This window comes from Panthera onca, chromosome A2, assembly GCF_046562875.1.
Source record: "Panthera onca isolate mPanOnc1 chromosome A2, mPanOnc1 haplotype 2, whole genome shotgun sequence".
Classification (NCBI taxonomy): domain Eukaryota; kingdom Metazoa; phylum Chordata; class Mammalia; order Carnivora; family Felidae; genus Panthera; species Panthera onca.
In genome coordinates this window covers 153,255,855-153,273,010 of record NC_138340.1, presented here as the reverse complement: position 1 = coordinate 153,273,010, position 17,156 = coordinate 153,255,855, and the positions used below count along the sequence as shown (strand labels likewise).

General features: G+C 42.6%; 1 protein-coding gene across 3 annotated transcripts in view; it reads left to right on the top strand.

The window, feature by feature from the left end:
- Positions 1–823: 823 nt before the first annotated feature.
- Positions 824–17,156, top strand: part of SVOPL (SVOP like) — a 67,253-nt gene continuing 50,920 nt past the window's right edge. For 2 of the 3 annotated variants that reach the window (XM_060633234.2, XM_078435951.1), the window contains exons 1-4: positions 4,998–5,050; positions 5,214–5,312; positions 14,020–14,091; positions 15,077–15,201. In XM_060633234.2, the coding sequence (XP_060489217.1) occupies positions 5,226–5,312; positions 14,020–14,091; positions 15,077–15,201 (284 nt within the window). In that variant the 5' untranslated portion in view covers positions 4,998–5,050; positions 5,214–5,225. Of the gene's footprint in view, positions 929–1,123; positions 1,216–4,997; positions 5,051–5,213; positions 5,313–14,019; positions 14,092–15,076; positions 15,202–17,156 lie in introns of those variants that run through there. The other variant, XM_060633230.2, reaches the window with a different exon arrangement.

Sequence of the window (17,156 nt, the reverse complement as noted above, 5' to 3'; positions counted from 1 at the left end):
TAGTCATCTTTTCCAGGCTCTTCCAGTGGATAATATTAGGAGATATATATATATGTATACAAAATACATAGTGAATTCATATTGGTATTTCCAATTTAAAGTTAGGATTATAAGGTTTTTATATAACTTCTTTAATTTTTGTATCTTTTACACCAAAAGTCTTGGTTCCTAATAATATAATTACTACTTGCTTTCTCCTACAATACATACTAGTATCCAAATAAGGATACCAGTATTATTAGTAACAATCTAATTACTGAGAACAGGTTAGGATTTCCATGTATCCCGCAAGGGATGTAGAGTTAAATTACCATGTCTTAAAGTCATTTGGAAAAGATTTCATTAAGTTGATAGTGAGCTTTCTTTGTTTTATTTTTCTTTTGATTTTTAGAGTTAAGAATCCTTTGGGCTAAATACATAAAGGGGGAGGGGGCTGACAAACAGAAGTGCTCCTGGGTTTCCAGCAGAATGAAATGAAAATGTTGCATAGAAAGCACACTATAAACCACAAGATCTATGGGAATGTAAAGCTCTGCCTACTGTGATTATTGCCCTGTGGCAAAGGCCATCTTCACTCCCAGTTAGAGGATGCTATTGTCCAAGTTGTTCAGAGCTCCCCTGGCCCCTGACTCAGGGTTGATTACTAGCCACTGGGGCCCAATAGTCTCCTTTGGCCATTTGACCTCTCCATGTCTCAGGCTTCTCATTTGGGGAGAAGTTAGAATACCTACCTCATAGATTTTCTGTGTAGATTAAAGGCAAATGTGTACTCTATTACATATTTTTCTTCTTCCCTCTCCTGCTTCCATCAGGGAAGCTGTGTGGGAAATTTAGACCATTTAGAACATGGCAACCAAGCAGACAGAGCCGGTCACCATCATTAGCCTCCAGAAGCTGAGCCTGGAGACCCCAGAGCCACAGCCAAAAGGTAAGAGGATCACGGAAGTCTCATATCCTGAAGCTGCTGCTTAAACCCCCCCCCCCCCATCCCACCCCGTATTTACTAGTTTTTATAAAAACGGACTGGTTTCTCAATATCTTCCTCCTCATTATTAGTGGCAATCCTCCACATACGTTCTCTTTTCACAGAGGCTATTTCTCTCACTCTGCCCTTCCTTGTTAGAGTCAAAGACATTCACCGTGGAAGACGCCGTGGAGACCATTGGATTTGGACGATTCCACATTGCTTTGTTTCTGATCATGGGCAGCACTGGGGTAAGTGCTCCTTGGAGATCATTTGAGTCTCCAAAGCTAATACATTATTGGACACATAGAATTTTCACTGACCTCCAGGTCTGGAGTGTCCATTCAGGGAAGGGAGTGATGGGGAACAGGAATCCTGGGAGGTGGTTAATTCAAAAATAATTTTCATTATTTTGGTTTGGTCATGAGCAAATAAATTTCTCTGTCTTTATGTTCTGGGAATTCAATATTCATTTTTTTTAAATGTTTATTTTTGAGAGAGAGAGGGAGAGAGAGAGAGAGCGTGAGCAGGGGAGAGGCAGAGAGAGAGAGAGGGAGACACGGGACGGAAGCAGGCTCCAGGCTCTGAGCTGTCTGCACAGAGCCTGATGCGGGGCCTGAACCCACAAACTGTGAGATCATGACCTGAGCCGAAGTCAGATGCTCAACCGACTGAGCCACTCAGGTGCCCCTTTTCAGTATTCACTTTTATTTATTTATTTTAAATGTTTATTTATTTTAAGAGAGAGCGGGTGTGTTTGTACTTGTGCGTGCATGCGTGCATGCAAGCGCCAGCTGGGGAGGCGCAGAGAGAGAGGGAGAGAGAGAGAGAATCCCAAGTAGGCTCTGTGCTGTCAGCCCAGAGCTGGGCTCAAACTCACGAATCATGAGATCATGACCCGAGCCGAAACCAAAAGTGGGATGCTTAACTGACTGAGCCACCCAGGTGCCCCTCAATATTCATTTTTTTAAATGCTTTAAATCACTTCCTTCGCTGTGAAGAGAGGAGAAAACTAATATTGTTCTAAGGAAAATTAGACACATGGTCCTCACATATTTTGTGCATAAGAATCCCATGGGACACCTGTTGTAATTACAGATTTCCAGAACATTTAAGTGGCACTAATGCAGGTTTGCTATTTACCGTCAGCTGTTATGAGGAAAGAAGAGAGACGTCTCAGCCCCAGGGCTTTTGCTGACAGTGAAACCACTACAGACAAAGCTACTACTCCTTCTTTTTTTGTAGGTGCAGTGAGAATATGTCAGGAATATGATAATAACACCGAGATGGAATGGAAAATCTGAGGGAGGTGGTCCACATGACAGTGGCTTAAGGTGGGAGATAAAGATAGCCAAGAGACCAGTGAATAAATAATAGCCCTGACCCTCACTCTCTGCTAAGTGGTTTGAGAAAAATGTGGCACTTGACATGTCTGAGGCATCACTCCAAAGCCCCACACTCCCAGGAGACAACTAGGTAAGGAAGGAGAGAAAGGCAAGACACATCCTGGCCCTACTTTTATGATAACCAACAATACAATTTAGAGCATGTCTTCATCTATAAAGTAATATCTCACCTAGGGTCCAGAATGTTAAGATTCCATATTTCAAGGCATGAATGGGTATGAATGGCCAGGGTTTTATCCTAACTCTCCTCTACTTTCAACCAGAATATTTCTACTTCTGTTTTTCATATTTGGTTTCCAGTATGGTTTCACTACATGGTCCTCTTGGCTTAAACACTACTAAACTCTCTGCATCTTTTACCTTCAAATATGGCAAGAACCCTGTCTTTTCTTCCATAGCAGTAAGTGAAAAGGATATGCAGAATGTTTTTACCTTCCCAAATCAAACCATCTGTACAAAGAGACTGCATTTTTATTGGTTATTATTTGTATTGGAAGGATGGTACTTGGGGGGATGGTGCCTGGGTGGCTCAGTCAGTTAAGCATCTGACCCTTGATTTTGGCTTCGGTCATGATCTCATGGATTGTGAGTTCGAGCCCTGTGTCAGGCTTTGGGCTGACAGTGCAGAGCCAGCTTGGGATTCTCTCTCTCCCTCTCTCTCTGCCCTCCTCTGCTCATTCTTTCTCTCAAAATAAAAATAAACTTAAAAAAAAAAGAAAGATGGGGGCACCTGGGTGGCTCAGTTGGTTGAGCATCCATCTTCGGCTCGGGTCTCATCTCACGGTTTGTGAGTTCTAGCCCCGTGTGGGGCTCTTTGCTGACAACTCAGAGCCTAGAGCCCGCTTTGGATTCTGTATCTCCCTCTCTCTCTCTGCCCCTCCCCCACTCACACTCTGTGTGTGTGTCTCTCCCTCAAAAAATAAATAAACATTTAAAACAAGAAAGATGATGCTATTGTACTCCCTTCCCGAAGGATAGTTACCACCTCTATATAACTAATCCCTGATGTCCAGATCCAGATCCACATCTGTGGAGATTGTATGTCTATTGCCTATTTATACTTGATGTTGTTGTGAAATAGCTTCTGGTTTTCTTTAAGTGTTTTGTAAGTTGCTTCAGTTCTTCCCAATGCATCAAGATAGGAAGGGCTGTTTACCAGGTCTCTTCCTCCCTCCTTCCCCCCTCCCCCCCCCCAAAACTGTTTAATTGGGTGTTGTAACCAAATCACTCCCCTGTTTTTAGGATGGGGCTGCTTTGGATGGATCTTTTCATCAGAATAGGTGTGCTGACAACGACGGGCATGGCTCCTCCAGGCCATGGTCTGTTAAAGTTCTTGGTCAGAGGCAGTGGGAGCAATAGTTGGGTTTCAGGGCCTCACACAACCAGGGTATATGTAATAGCATCACAGCAGCAGCACAGCCTCAGTCTGTGACCAGGCTTCCTGCATCCCGGTGTCCTCTGAGGTCTTCTAAGATCTTCTTTTTCTTTTCTTTTTTTTAATGTTTATTTTTGAGAGAGAGACAGAGCACAAGTGGGAAGGGGCAGAGAGAGAGGGAGACACAGAATTGGAAGCAGGCTCCAGGTTCTGAGCTGTCAGCACAGAGCCTGACATGGGACTTGAACCCATGGACTGTGAGATCATGACCTGAGCCGAAGTCAGATGCACTACCGACGGGGACACCCAGGAGCCTTTAGATCTTCTTATGCAGTGCTGCTCCTTGATGCCCCCTTCCCTAGGTCCTCGCTGGTCCCTCTCCCCTAAGCCTCCTGTATCAGAGTGAGGCAAAGCTTTATCCCTTATTGACTTACTTTCTCCTAAGACCATTTAGAAGGGTGGAGTCCTGATTAATGTTGACCCAACTGCTCTATATTACTGAGAGATGTATAATAAACCAAACATCCATCAGAGGTTGTCATGCCATCTCTTATTTATTATACTTTTTGGGCTAAGACATACCCACTATCTGAACTCTAAGCATGACTGTAATACTCTCCAAGAAGAGACAAGCCTTTACAATACCTTTCCAATTCCCATGTAATAGCTAACACCGTTATACTTCGTTCATCCCAGACCTTCACGTTATAAATATGCAAATAGATCATAATACATAATCCACATTACTATCAACTCTTCCCTAGCATCTGCTTCTTCCTTTCCCTGGGAGATAAACTCACTCCATAATGGATTGCAAGAAATAAACAAAGGATGATGCCCAAACTTCCTATTGAAAGAAATATTTAGTAGCACAGCGTACCCTAAGTCTGCTGAATAGACACTCTTTCCTGATGATGAGCTCATTGTTCTGTACATGCTGCTTTACTCTCTTCTAGTTTTCATGAAGCCTGCCTTCTATCTCAGCTTCTTGAGTTCAGAGACTAGTTCACAAATCCATCTGCAAAGGCTATGCCTTGAGACTTTCACAGTCGTGAGTGTGAAGCAGCAAAGCTAGGTTGATGTAGATGCTGGTGATTAGCTAGATTCTTCCACTAGCTAAGTGGCTGCCCCCTCCCCACCCCAACACCCTCATAGTGCTGCCATGCAAATGCATAGATTAGCAACATCACAAAGAGATACGTGTCATAAATCTGTGGGAACCCTCTCAAATTGTTCAAACCATAGCTATTACATCCATGGAAGCCAGAGTTCTACTATACTTCTTTATCCAACTAGAAGGGCCGAGTGAGTTCACAATAGATGCTCCCTAAATGGGGGAAGGGGACGGAGGAGGTTAGGATTAGAAGGATGGGTAGACAGGCACACATGGGCAGAACTGATGAGAAACCAGACAGAATACTAAGAATGTAAGAATACTAAGACATGGAATTCTCTCTCCTTCTTTAAGGTTGCTGAGGCCATGGAGATCATGTTAATAGCAGTCGTGTCTCCTGTCATCCGCTGTGAATGGCAGCTGGAGAATTGGCAGGTGGCATTAGTGACCACGGTGAGTGCCTGCTTTGAATGAACCAACTGAGAACCTAGGATTTCTGTTCCCCTTCCCCCATCCTACAGGGCTGAGAACCAGAGGCTCCCTCCCTGCTTGGTGTGTTGGCTTCCAACCCTCATGGGTTGTCAGGGTCAAACTACCATTTTAGGTCTTTCTCTGTTTTTTTTTTTTTTTTTTTTTCTCTCTTTTCCTGTAGGGAGCACAACCTTGAACTACTTATTTTCTAGCCTCTAGCAAGAGGTTAGACAAGACAAATGCAAATCAGAGAGAGTAGCCCTTAAGTCATGGATTAGTTATGGTTTGAGTCAGACTGCAAATTAGTTGAACCGTAGTCACTTAGGCAATCATCAGATCACCCTCACTGCAGTGAACTGTATTATGCATTCAACTTTCCTCAAAGATGATTATGAATAGCCTTATGAATTGCACCCCAAGGTTTGCTACAGAGGGAATTAAGGATATTATATATCATTCTTTCAAAAGATATTTATTAAGTGCCAATTGATTGCCAGCAGGCTGTGTGCAGGCATGAGTGTTGGAGGGAGTGCAGGCAGTTCCGTGTTGCTTGAATAGAAAGTCAGGAAGAGAGCGCAGTATGAGACAAGGCTGCAGAGACAGGTGGGGACCAGAAGCATCTTGGAGTCCGTGCATGGACTCCATTCTGGAGACTACTGTAGGCTCCCGTGCCCCAACTTGCATCAGCATGTGCAAATTCTCCAAGCAAAAAATAGTTGGCCTATATGATAGTTTTTCAAATTACTGTTTTATGTAACAGGAATCAATTTCACCCAAACACATCATTGACTTCATAGTTGTCATGTGTTTCTCATTAAATGGATATTAAAGTATACTTCCCATCATGCACAGCTCTGGTAAATCTATTTCTTTTTTTTTAATCTTGAAAGAGGTTCTTCATGCTTAAAAATGTTGGAGGCCACACTGTGGATGACAGGGAGCCATTCATGGGCTTTAAGGAGGGACACACACGGTCAGCTTTCCAAAAGCTCTGAGGAGATAAGGTTGGACGGTAGATAAGTTAGTGGTGGTAAAGCAGCAGAGTGAGTGGAGGTGAGGAAGCGTGTTCTGGAAGTATTTGAGAGGTCACATCAGCCAAGGAGGCAAAAGAAACACAAGGTGAGAAGTGGGGAATTGACTTACTTGGGTATTGAAGCTGGTTTTCATGAAGGCAGGACTTAAGAGAGAACTCTGATGAGCCAGGTGCCAAGATTCTCACTGAAATGGGAGTGTCAAGGGCAGGTGGGCGGTGATGGGTATGGGATACAGAGTCACATGGCAGAGTTCTTGAAAGAGGGTGAGGCTCTGTAAGAGAGTAAGAGTTATGACCTGAAATTGGCCATGGAGAATGCTGGAAGTTATCCCCATCCCCCTTGCCTTCTGCGGGTTATGGGCAGAGAGCAGCCTTCGCTGCAGAAGACTTCTGGGGAAGGGCTGTCCCCTCCTCACACTGGGGAATTCTTGACCTGGGAATTCTCATCTGTGTTGGGAACCAGGAACCTCCTTCTCACCTCGGGGACTGATCTGAGTTCTCTCAGATGACATATAATGTCCACCCAGTTGTGTTTCTCTCTTTGTCATGGAGGCCTCAGTCCCAGCAGCACATGTACAGATGTGCTTATTTTCTTACATCCATTTCCCTCTTTAAAGTTTCTTTTTAAATTTTGTTGCACTTGTTCCTTTTTTTTTTTTTTTTTTTAAGTTCTAGTACTTTGGGGGCATGTGGGTGGCTCAGTTGGTTGAACATCTGGCTCTTGGTTTCAGCTCAGTTCTGATCTCAGGATTTGGGTGATCAAGCCCTGCGTCAGGCTCCATGCTGCCATTGAGGAGCCTGCTTGGAATTCTCTCTCTCCCTCTCTCTCTCTCTGTGCTCCCCCCCCCCCCCCCCGCCAATTACATGCTCTGTCTCTCTCAAAATAAATAAACTTAAAAAAATTTATAGTACTTTTTTAGTCTGGAAAACCTCCAAAAGCATGGAGGTTAAAGAATACCCTACTAAAGAATGAATGGGTCAACCAGGCGATTAGAGAAGAAATTAAAAAATATATGGAAACAAATGAAAATGAAAATACAACAATCCAAATGCCTTGGGATGCAGTGAAGGCAGTTCTGAGAGGAAACTACATTGCAGTCCAGGCCTATCTCAAGAAGCAAGAAAAATCCCAAATACAAAATCTAACAGCACACCTACAGAAACTAGAAGCAGAACAGCAAAGACATCCCAAACCCAGAATGAGAGAAATAATAAAGATCAGAGCAGAAACAAACAATCTAGGATCTAAAAAAAAACCAGTAGAGCAGATCAATGAAACCAAGAGTTGGTTTTTTGAAAAAATAAACAAAATTGATAAACCTCTAGCTAGTCTTCTCAAAAAGAAAAGGGAGATGACCCAAATAGGTCAAATCATGAATGAAAATGGAATTATTATAACCAATACCACAGAAATACAAGCAGTTATCAGGGAATATGATGGAAAATTATATGCCAACAAACTGGACAACCTGGAAGAAATGGACAAATTCCTAAGCACCCACACACTTCCAAAACTCAAACAGGAAGAAATAGAAAATTTGAACAGACCCATACGTAGTGAAGAAATTGAATCAGTTATCAAAAATCCCCCAACAAATAAGAGTCCAGGACCAGATGGCTTCCCTGGAGAATTCTACCAGACATTTAAAGCAGAGATAATACCTATCCTTCTCAAGCTGTTCCAAAAAATAGAAAGGGAAGGAAAACTTCCAGGCTCATTCTATGAAGCCAGCATTACTTTGATTCCCAAACCAGACAGAGACTCAGCAAAAAAAGAGAACAACAGGCCAATATCCATGATGAATATGGATGCAAAACTTCTCAACAAGATACGAGCAAACCAAATTCAACAGCATATAAAAAGAATTATTCATCATGATCAAGTGGGATTCATTCCTGGGCTGCAGGGCTAGTTCAACATTCACAAATCAATCAATGTGATACATCACATTAATAAAAGAAAAGAAAAGAACCATATGATCCTGTCAATCAATGCAGAAAAAGCATTTGACAAAATTCAGCATTCTTTCCTAATAAAAACCCTCGAGAAAGTTGGGATAGAAGGAACATACTTAAACATCATAAAAGCCATTTATGAAAAGCCCACAGCTAATATCATCGTCAATGGGGAAAAACTGAGAGCTTTCCCCCTGAGATCAGGAACACAGCAGGGATGTCCACTCTCACTGCTGTTGTTTAACATAGTGTTGGAAGTTCTAGCATCAGCAATCAGACAACAAAAGGAAATCAAAGACATCAAAATTGGCAAAGATGAAGTCAAGCTTTCGCTTTTTGCAGATGACATGATATTATACATGGAAAACCCGATAGACTCCACCAAAAGTCTGCTAGACCTGATACGTGAATTCAGCAAAGTTGCAGGATACAAAATCAATGTACAGAAATCAGTTGCATTCTATACACTAGTAATGAAGCAACAGAAAGACAAATACAGAAACTGATCCCATTCTCAATTGCACCAAGAATCATAAAATACCTAGGAATAAACCTAGCCAAAGATGTAAAAGATCTGTATGCTGAAAACTATAGAAAGCTTATGAAGGAAATTGAAGAAGATACAAAGAAAAGGAAAAACATTCTGTGCTCATGGATTGGAAGAATAAATATTGTTAAAATGTCAATACCACCCAAAGCAATCTACACATTCAGTGCCATCCCAATCAAAATTGCACCAGCATTCTTCTCGAAGCTCAAAGAAGCAATCCTAAAATTTGTATGGAACCACAAAAGACTCCGAATAGCCAAAGTAATATTGGAGAAGAAAACTGAAGCGGGAGGCATCACAATCCCAGACTTTAGCCTCTACTACAAAGCTGTAATCACCAAGACAGCATGGTATTGGCACAAAAACAGACACATAGATCAATGGAATAGCATAGAGACTCCAGAATTGGACCCACAAAAGTATGGCCAACTAATCTTTGACAAAGCAGGAAAGAATATCCAATGGAAAAAAGACAGTCTCTTTAACAAATGGTGCTGGGAGAACTGGACAGCAACATGAAGAAGGTTGAAACTAGACCACTTTCTCACACCATTCACAAAAATAAGCTCAAAATGGATGAAGGACCTGAATGTGAGACAGGAAACCATCAAGACTCTAGAGGAGAAAGCAGGAAAAAACCTCTCTGACCTCAGCCGTAGCAATTTCTTACTTGACACATCCCCAAAGGCAAGGGAATTAAAAGCAATTTCTTACTTGGCACATCCCCAATAGTTCATTGGGACCTCATGAACATAAAAATTTTCTGCACTGCAAAGGAAACAATCAGCAGAACTAAAAGGCAACCGAAGGAATGGGAAAAGATATTTGCAAATGACATATCGGACAAAGGGCTAGTATCTAAAATCTGTAAAGAACTCACCAAACTCCACACCCAAAAAACAAATAATCCATGAAGAAATGGGCAGAAGACATGAATAGACACTTCTCTAAAGAAGACATCCAGATGGCCAACAGGCACTTGAAAAGATGCTCAACATCACTCCTCATCAGGGAAATACAAATCAAAAACACGCTGAGATACCACCTCACGCCAGTCAGAGTGGCTAAAATGAACAAATCAGGAGACTATAGATGCTGGCGAGGATGTGGAGAAAGGGGAAACTTCTTGCACTGCTGGTGGGAATGAAAACTGGTGCAGCCGCTCTGGAAAACAGTGTGGAGGTTCCTCAAAAAATTAAAAATAGATCTACCCTATGACCCAGCAGTAGCACTGCTAGGAATTTCCCCAAGGGATACAGGAGTACTGATGCATAGGGGCACTTGTACCCCAATGTTTATAGCAGCACTTTCAACAATAGCCAAATTATGGAAAGAGCCTAAATGTCCATCAACTGATGAATGCATAAAGAAACTGTGGTTTATATACACCATGGAATACTAGTTGGCAATGAGAGAGAATGAAATATGGCCTTTTGTAGCAACGTGGATGGAACTGGTGACTATTATGCTAAGTGAAATAAGTCAGGCAGAGAACGACAGATACCATATGTTTTCACTCTTATGTGGATCCTGAGAAACTTAACAGAAGACCGGGGGGAGATGAAGGGGGGAAAAGTTACAGAGAGGGAAGGAGGCAAACCATAAGAGACTCTTAAATACTGAGAATAAACTGAGGGCTGATGGGGAGTGGGAGAGAGGGGAAGGTGGGTGATGGGCATTGAGGAGGGCCCCTGCTGGGAGGAGCACTGGGTGTTATATGGAAACCAATTTGACAAATTATATATATATATATATATATATATATATATATATATATATATATGTAATTTTCTATTACATTTTTTAAAGTTTATTTATTTATTTTGAGAGAGAGAGAGAGAGCGAGTGAGAGAGTACCAGCAGGGAAGGGGCAGAGAGAGAGGGAGAGAGACAGAATCCCAAGCAGTTTCCACCAACCGTGAGATCATGACCTGAGCTGAAGTCAAGAGTCAACCGCTTAACTGACTGAGCCACCCAGGCACCCCCGAAGTTCTACTACTTTTAGAAAAGGGAAGGGGTATAAATAAAAATAGCTGAAGACCTTACCTGGGCTTGTAATTAAGTGGCTCAGCCATTTTTCATTTTCTTCTATGTACAAAAGTTAGTTGCAATTTTGAGAGCATTGCTTGTCGATCCTGGACCTGTAGAGTGACTGTTGTAAGGTTTCGTGTAATGATAGCTGCACATGCCCCGGCTGGTTTTGTGGCCACACACGTCTTGATTCCCGAGGATGCTGGGAGGTCCAGCTGCGGTGTTTGCATTTGTCACCTCATGAAACTATATTATATGGTTCACTTTTGACACTTACAACTGACATTTCATTGGTTGGGTTTATGTTGTTCTCGGTGGCATCTAAGGAGGCTCCCTAACATCAGCAGTAACACGACTTCCTTATTAGGTGGGTCCCCTCTCCAAGAACTGTCCTCTAGGGAATTCAAGTCACCCCTGATGAGACCATTTCTTGCTCAGAGTTCCTGGCCGACTACCATTCTTTAGTGTCTGTCATCCTGGCTGTGAGCCCCATCCACTGTGGGCAACTGTGCTCTGGGCTCACTGACCACAGCCTTGCTTACAAGGAGGGGCCCAGACTGATTCAGCCAAGTGGCCACATGTTCACCATCTCCCAGGCTTCCCTTTCCCCAACCCCAACACCACCTTCTGGTCAGCCTGGCCCGAGAAGTTAATTGTAAAACCTTGAGGAAGGTGGATGAATTATGGTTCCTCGTGTTTTGTGACTGAAGAAACAAAACTTCATGAGGTGTGTGAAACAGAAATAGAAGAGTCATTTCTATGCTAGAAATAAGGGCCTGCAGAAAAGGCAGACCCCTTGGAAGAGAGGGGGGAGAGGCAGGGAGAAAGAGAGAGAGTTTTGTGTCTTCCAGCCTCTGTGTGCTTTTCCAACAGGATCAGCGTTCACAAGCTTTGGGGTTCACACAGGCTTTGAGTCAAGGTTTGTGCTCCAGATATGCTTAATAATAAAAAACTCAGCCTTAGGAAAGTCATTTCTTTATCCTGAATGGAAAGAAAACAGGAAAGAAAAAAAAAGACAACTGCCACTGATGGGAGCGAACAGAGGAAACTTTAATCTTATTTGACTCTTTCCTTCACCTTTATTAAATAGTTAGTTAAATTTAATCTGGTTGCAACTTAGATGCAACATAGCACCTCAATGAACAAAAATGTTTTAAATCCAAAGAGCCACTTTCCTCTCTGCCCTGGGTGGTTTGTGTATGACTTCCTTTTATTCAAGTCTGGTCAAGTCGTCTTCCCTCTTGGAGGGAGTTTGATAACTCCATGATAGAAACTGCTTAATTTCAGGGATACCCAAATTTTGAGATTCACCAACTGATATGATTTTTTTTGTAGTTTTCACACCTAGCACAGAGCCCAATGCAGGACTTGAACTCAGGATCTGAGATCAGGACCTGAGCCGAGATCAAGAGTTGATGCTTAACTGACTAAGCCACCAGGCACCCCACTGACATGATTTTTTTCTTAAGTTTGCAAAAAATTAATTTTTTTTTTATTTTTGAGAGAGAGGGGGGAGGCAGAGAGAGGGAGGGAGAGAATCCCAAATAGGCTCCACACTGTCAGCGCGGAGCCTGATGTGGGGCTTGAACTCATGAACTATGAGATCATGACCTGAGCTGAAATCAAGAGTCAGATGCTTAACCAACTGAGCCACCCATGTGCCCCTGATATAATTATTTTTTAACTGGTATAATTTTTTTTTAACTGAGTGGCTGACATAGGGTTGACATTAATACACACACACATGCACATATACACACACACACATATTTGATAATTGATAATTAAGGTCATTAGACAATGAGAAAGAGGTAAAAAATCTTGCTATCAGCTATCATCTTTCAAAAAAAAAGTGCACATTGGGGCGCCTGGGTGGCTCAGTTGGTTGAGTGTCCGACTTCAGCTCAGGTCATGATCTCACAGTCCATGAGTTCGAGCCCCGTGTCAGGCTCTGTGCTGACTGCTCAGAGCCTGGAGTCTGTTTCAGATTCTGTGTCTCCTCCTCTCTCTGCCCCTCCCATGCTCATGCTCTATCTCTCCCTGTCTCTCAATAATAAATAAATGTTAAGAAAAAAAAAATTTAAAAGAAAAAGTGCACATTAATACCAACAATCAGAAAGAAAATATTCCAGAATAAAAAGTCTTGGCATTTAGAAAGCACTGACTTCTTCCCTCCCCCCCGCCCCCCCTTCTATCCTGGAAAGTACAGTGCACAGAGGAAAAACATGGCTTTGTATTCAAGAATAGATATGGGTTGTTGTTTTCTTTTTTAATATAGTTCCCAGTGGAAGAAATGTGTTTGAGTCTTCCTTAAGATGAGTAGGGAAGGGAGAAAGAAAGAAAGCAAAGCAGGCAGAGAGAAACAGCTCTCTTATTGAAAAAGTCTTAGAAATGCAAGCTAACACCTTTCCTTTGATTACCCTAGAGGAAATCAGTCCGAGATCTTACTAGGAAGGAAAGCTAGTGAAGCCTGGAACTGCTTGAAAGAAGAAAAATAAGTAGCCTAAAGGCACAGACATCAGATCACAGCTCAGGCTGAGTTAAAATGCTGGTAATCATATCTAGCTTCTTGAATTTTATCAGTGTAGGACAAGCCATTGTGAGAGCAAGTGAGGAAAAGAAATAGATTTGTATTAGTTTTGAAGAGTGTTTCTAAATGATTCTTTTGGTGTTTGTTTAAAGTTTCTGTTTACCTGTGAGAACACAAAGGAAAATTGCTTCTAGAAGTCTCAACTTACGTGTGGAATAAGGCAGGTCGTGAATGACTGGAGTTTTTTTTTTTTAATTCTTAAAATGGAAATTCACGATGATACATCTGAGTAGAATGAGGCCAGTGCCATCATCTTGGATCAGAGGGGAAGCAGTGACCTGTTCCTTCGACTCCTGTTTCCACCTGGAGGCAGTGTCTCCAGGTGTGGGGTGAGCCAAGGGGAGACGTCAGCCTCTGGAGCCCTGAACATGTTAACCAGAGACAGGAAAGTTTTGTGAACACACATTCTTCACTTTCCTTTACCTTCACACACTTCCAGTCGACTTTTCGTTAAAATGGAGGAATGGGAAACGGAGTAAGCAGCATATTAGCCTGCCCACAGGATAATTTTTTCTCACTCCACCTCCAGATGGTGTTTTTTGGCTACATGGTATTCAGCATCGTCTTTGGCCTTCTGGCTGACAGATATGGCCGCTGGAAGGTAGGTTGGCCTTGAAGAAGGATTTGTAATTCTCTTTTATGTTTTCCTTTGTGATGATGCCACCACTGCTTCTCTCTCTCTTTTTTAAAAAAATATTTATTTTGGGAAAGAGAGAGAGAGTGTGTGTGTGTGTGGGGGGGGGGGGGGACAGAGAGAGAGGGAGAGAGAATCCCAAGCTCAAACTCACAAACTGTGAAATTATGATCTGAGCTGAAACCAAGAGTTGGATGCTTTCCTGACTGAACCACCCAGGTGCCCCTGATCATTTTCATTCCAGAAATCTAGCCTGTTTGGATCACCAGAGAACCACAGAGATTTATGCACAGACATTGTCACAGCTAATTGTAATAGTGAGAAAACCTCAGCATTAAACTATAGGGGACGGGTTTATGCATTGTATTATGTATTCTAGTCCTTCTTTCCATTGGAATATTTTGCAGCCATTAAAAATATTTTTTCCCTTTCAAACAGGGAAAATAGAATAAAAACATGTTAACAGTATTTTCTTTCGGTTGGGGAGTCAAGCAAGTCAAGCAAGATTTAAATATTTTGTTTTTCTCTTTTTCTTCCATATTCTCTACTGTGAATTTGTACTATTCTTAAAGTACGAAGAAAAAGAGAAAAAGCAATTACTGAAAATTTTCTCCTCATGCCCATTCCAAGACCATGCTTCACGGTGCTCTAGCGAGGGCAATTTTTTGCACCCTGATTTACAAGTTTAGGCTCCTGTCACCTGTCAGGGTGGAGGCAGTTGGGCGGTTTTGACACATGGTGTAAATTTGGAACGCCTGGGCTTTCAGGCACTACAGTGGCACTGTTTGTGTCGCTTGAAGATCCGGAGAGATTGGTGATCTGCCTGTGCATTAGCTCCTCAGAGAAGCAAGCATCCGGATGGAAATTACGAAATCACCTTCGGAAGTTAAATTTTCTCCTGTGCCTTCCTTTGACGCAGGCCCCATTAATAAGTCTCCTTTTGTTGCTTTAGATTTTGTTCATCTCGTTCCTGTGGGGAGCCTACTTCTCCTTGCTGACCTCTTTCTCTCCCTCGTACATCTGGTTTGTCTTCCTGCGGACAATGGTGGGCTGTGGTGTGTCTGGCCATGCACAAGGGTAAAGACTTCAGCTGGGGGATGCTTGACAGGAGGATGTGTACACCCCCAGATACTTACACACACTCTGTGGTCAATGGGTCAATAGCATCAATAAGTTGCAGATGGATAAGACCCCACTTGGGCTAATTTTTCAGCGAATGACTGGTTGATTGATTGATTGATTGAAGTGATGGCTGCTAAGAGCTATTTGCTCATTAAATGAGGTTTGTTTGATGGTGAGGCCAGCAGAGTGCACTAGATTGAACGTGTGTCAACTTTTCCGTCCCTAAGGTTGATCTTTATCTCGTTAGACGAAATGCTAGGCAGAAGTGCTGTATGAGGTAGGAAACAAATGCAATCTATTCATTTCTTGAGGATTTGTTGCAAGAGTTTAGTTTGATCAGAAGCCCCTTTCACATTTAGGAGTCACTGTGTGTGTGTGTGTGTGTGTGTGTGTGTGTTTCAATGTTTATTTATTTTTGAGAGAGAGACAGAGTGCAAGTGGGGAGTGCAGAGAGAGAGAGAGAGAGGGAGACACAGAATCCAAAGCAGGCTCCAGGCTCCGAGCTGTCAGCACAGAGCCCGACGCGGGGCTCAAACTCACCAACCTTGAGATCATGACCCGAGCCGAAGTTGGACGCTTAACCGACTGAGCCACCCAGGCGGCCCTAGGAGTCACTGTTTTAAAGTGCCCTTGCCCTGTGACGGAAGACTGTGTCTAAGTGCATTTGCAAAGCAGAGGGGGAATGCTGAACCAGATTGTGGCTGCTTGTCCTCATCTGCCCCGGGATAAGTGCATGGTGTCTTCTGGGCCTGGGCGTGGGAAAGGTGTTCCATTGAATGTTCAGCAATTTGGAGCCTCCCTTAAATTAACAGGGCCCCTCAGGCTACTCTCTCCTGGGTGCCTTGGAGCAAGTTACCCTTAGAATATATTAGGAGATATCAAAGCACCTAATTATTACCTTAATGTGTTGAGGAAAGACTATTCTTCCCTGGGGCATAAATTAAGCCCCACTCTGAGCTTTGGAGCCCTACAGGAGTAGAAGTGAGCTGGAATTTTAAAACATCCCTCAGGAAGGAGCAATAAAGCTACCAAGAAAGCCCAAACCCTGGTTAATAACCGCAACAGAGAAGGGCAATTAGAAAACTGACGGAATATGATTCTCTTTATTTGTCTATACACAAAATTAATATGTACTTTATTAGAAACCAGTGCTTTGACTGTCATCATTTGTTGTGGCAACTATTTACTTCCTTTCAGGTGTATTTTAATTTCCCAAGTGTGTTTTAGAAAAGGGAATCAGGCTTGGCAAAACATTTTGCCAACTTTGCGGCATGGCGGGGGGAGGGGAGTGGTGGTGCAAAAAAAAATGAGGCTTATCTCTCTTAAATGGTAGAAGGCTTAAAATAATTTTGGGAATAAACATGTCAACAGAGGAGCAGCTGTAAGTTTCTTCTCGTTCTCTTATGTGGATATTGGCCCTGTTAGCAATTATACAGCAAAACATAATTGTTGAGGAGAAACTTCTGTTTTCCTTTACATGCTCACACTCAGTACTTCTGACATCTGCACTTCCGACACTAAGTGTGTGGGTTATTTACAAACCAACCAGTTTTTCAACACCAGCCGGCTGGTATACAGTTTGATTCAATTCTGACCCTAAATGATCTGAACCTAACCCTACAAGTGTAGGGCTCAGTCCCACGAGGCTGTCACCCATCTCAGACACCAATCAAAAGTAGTAGGTCCCCAGGTTCTCCACAATTTCTGTCCAACTTGCTACAAATTGGAAGTTGCCACAAATTGTTCCTCGGACGCACTAATTTGGTAGAGAAGCTCGCAGAACCCCGGAAAACAGTTTACTTACTATTGCAGTTTTATTACAAAGGAGATTTTAGAAGAAACAGATGAACAGCCAGATGAAGAGATGGACACAGGGCAAGGTCTGGAAGGGTCCTGAGAGCGGAGCTTCT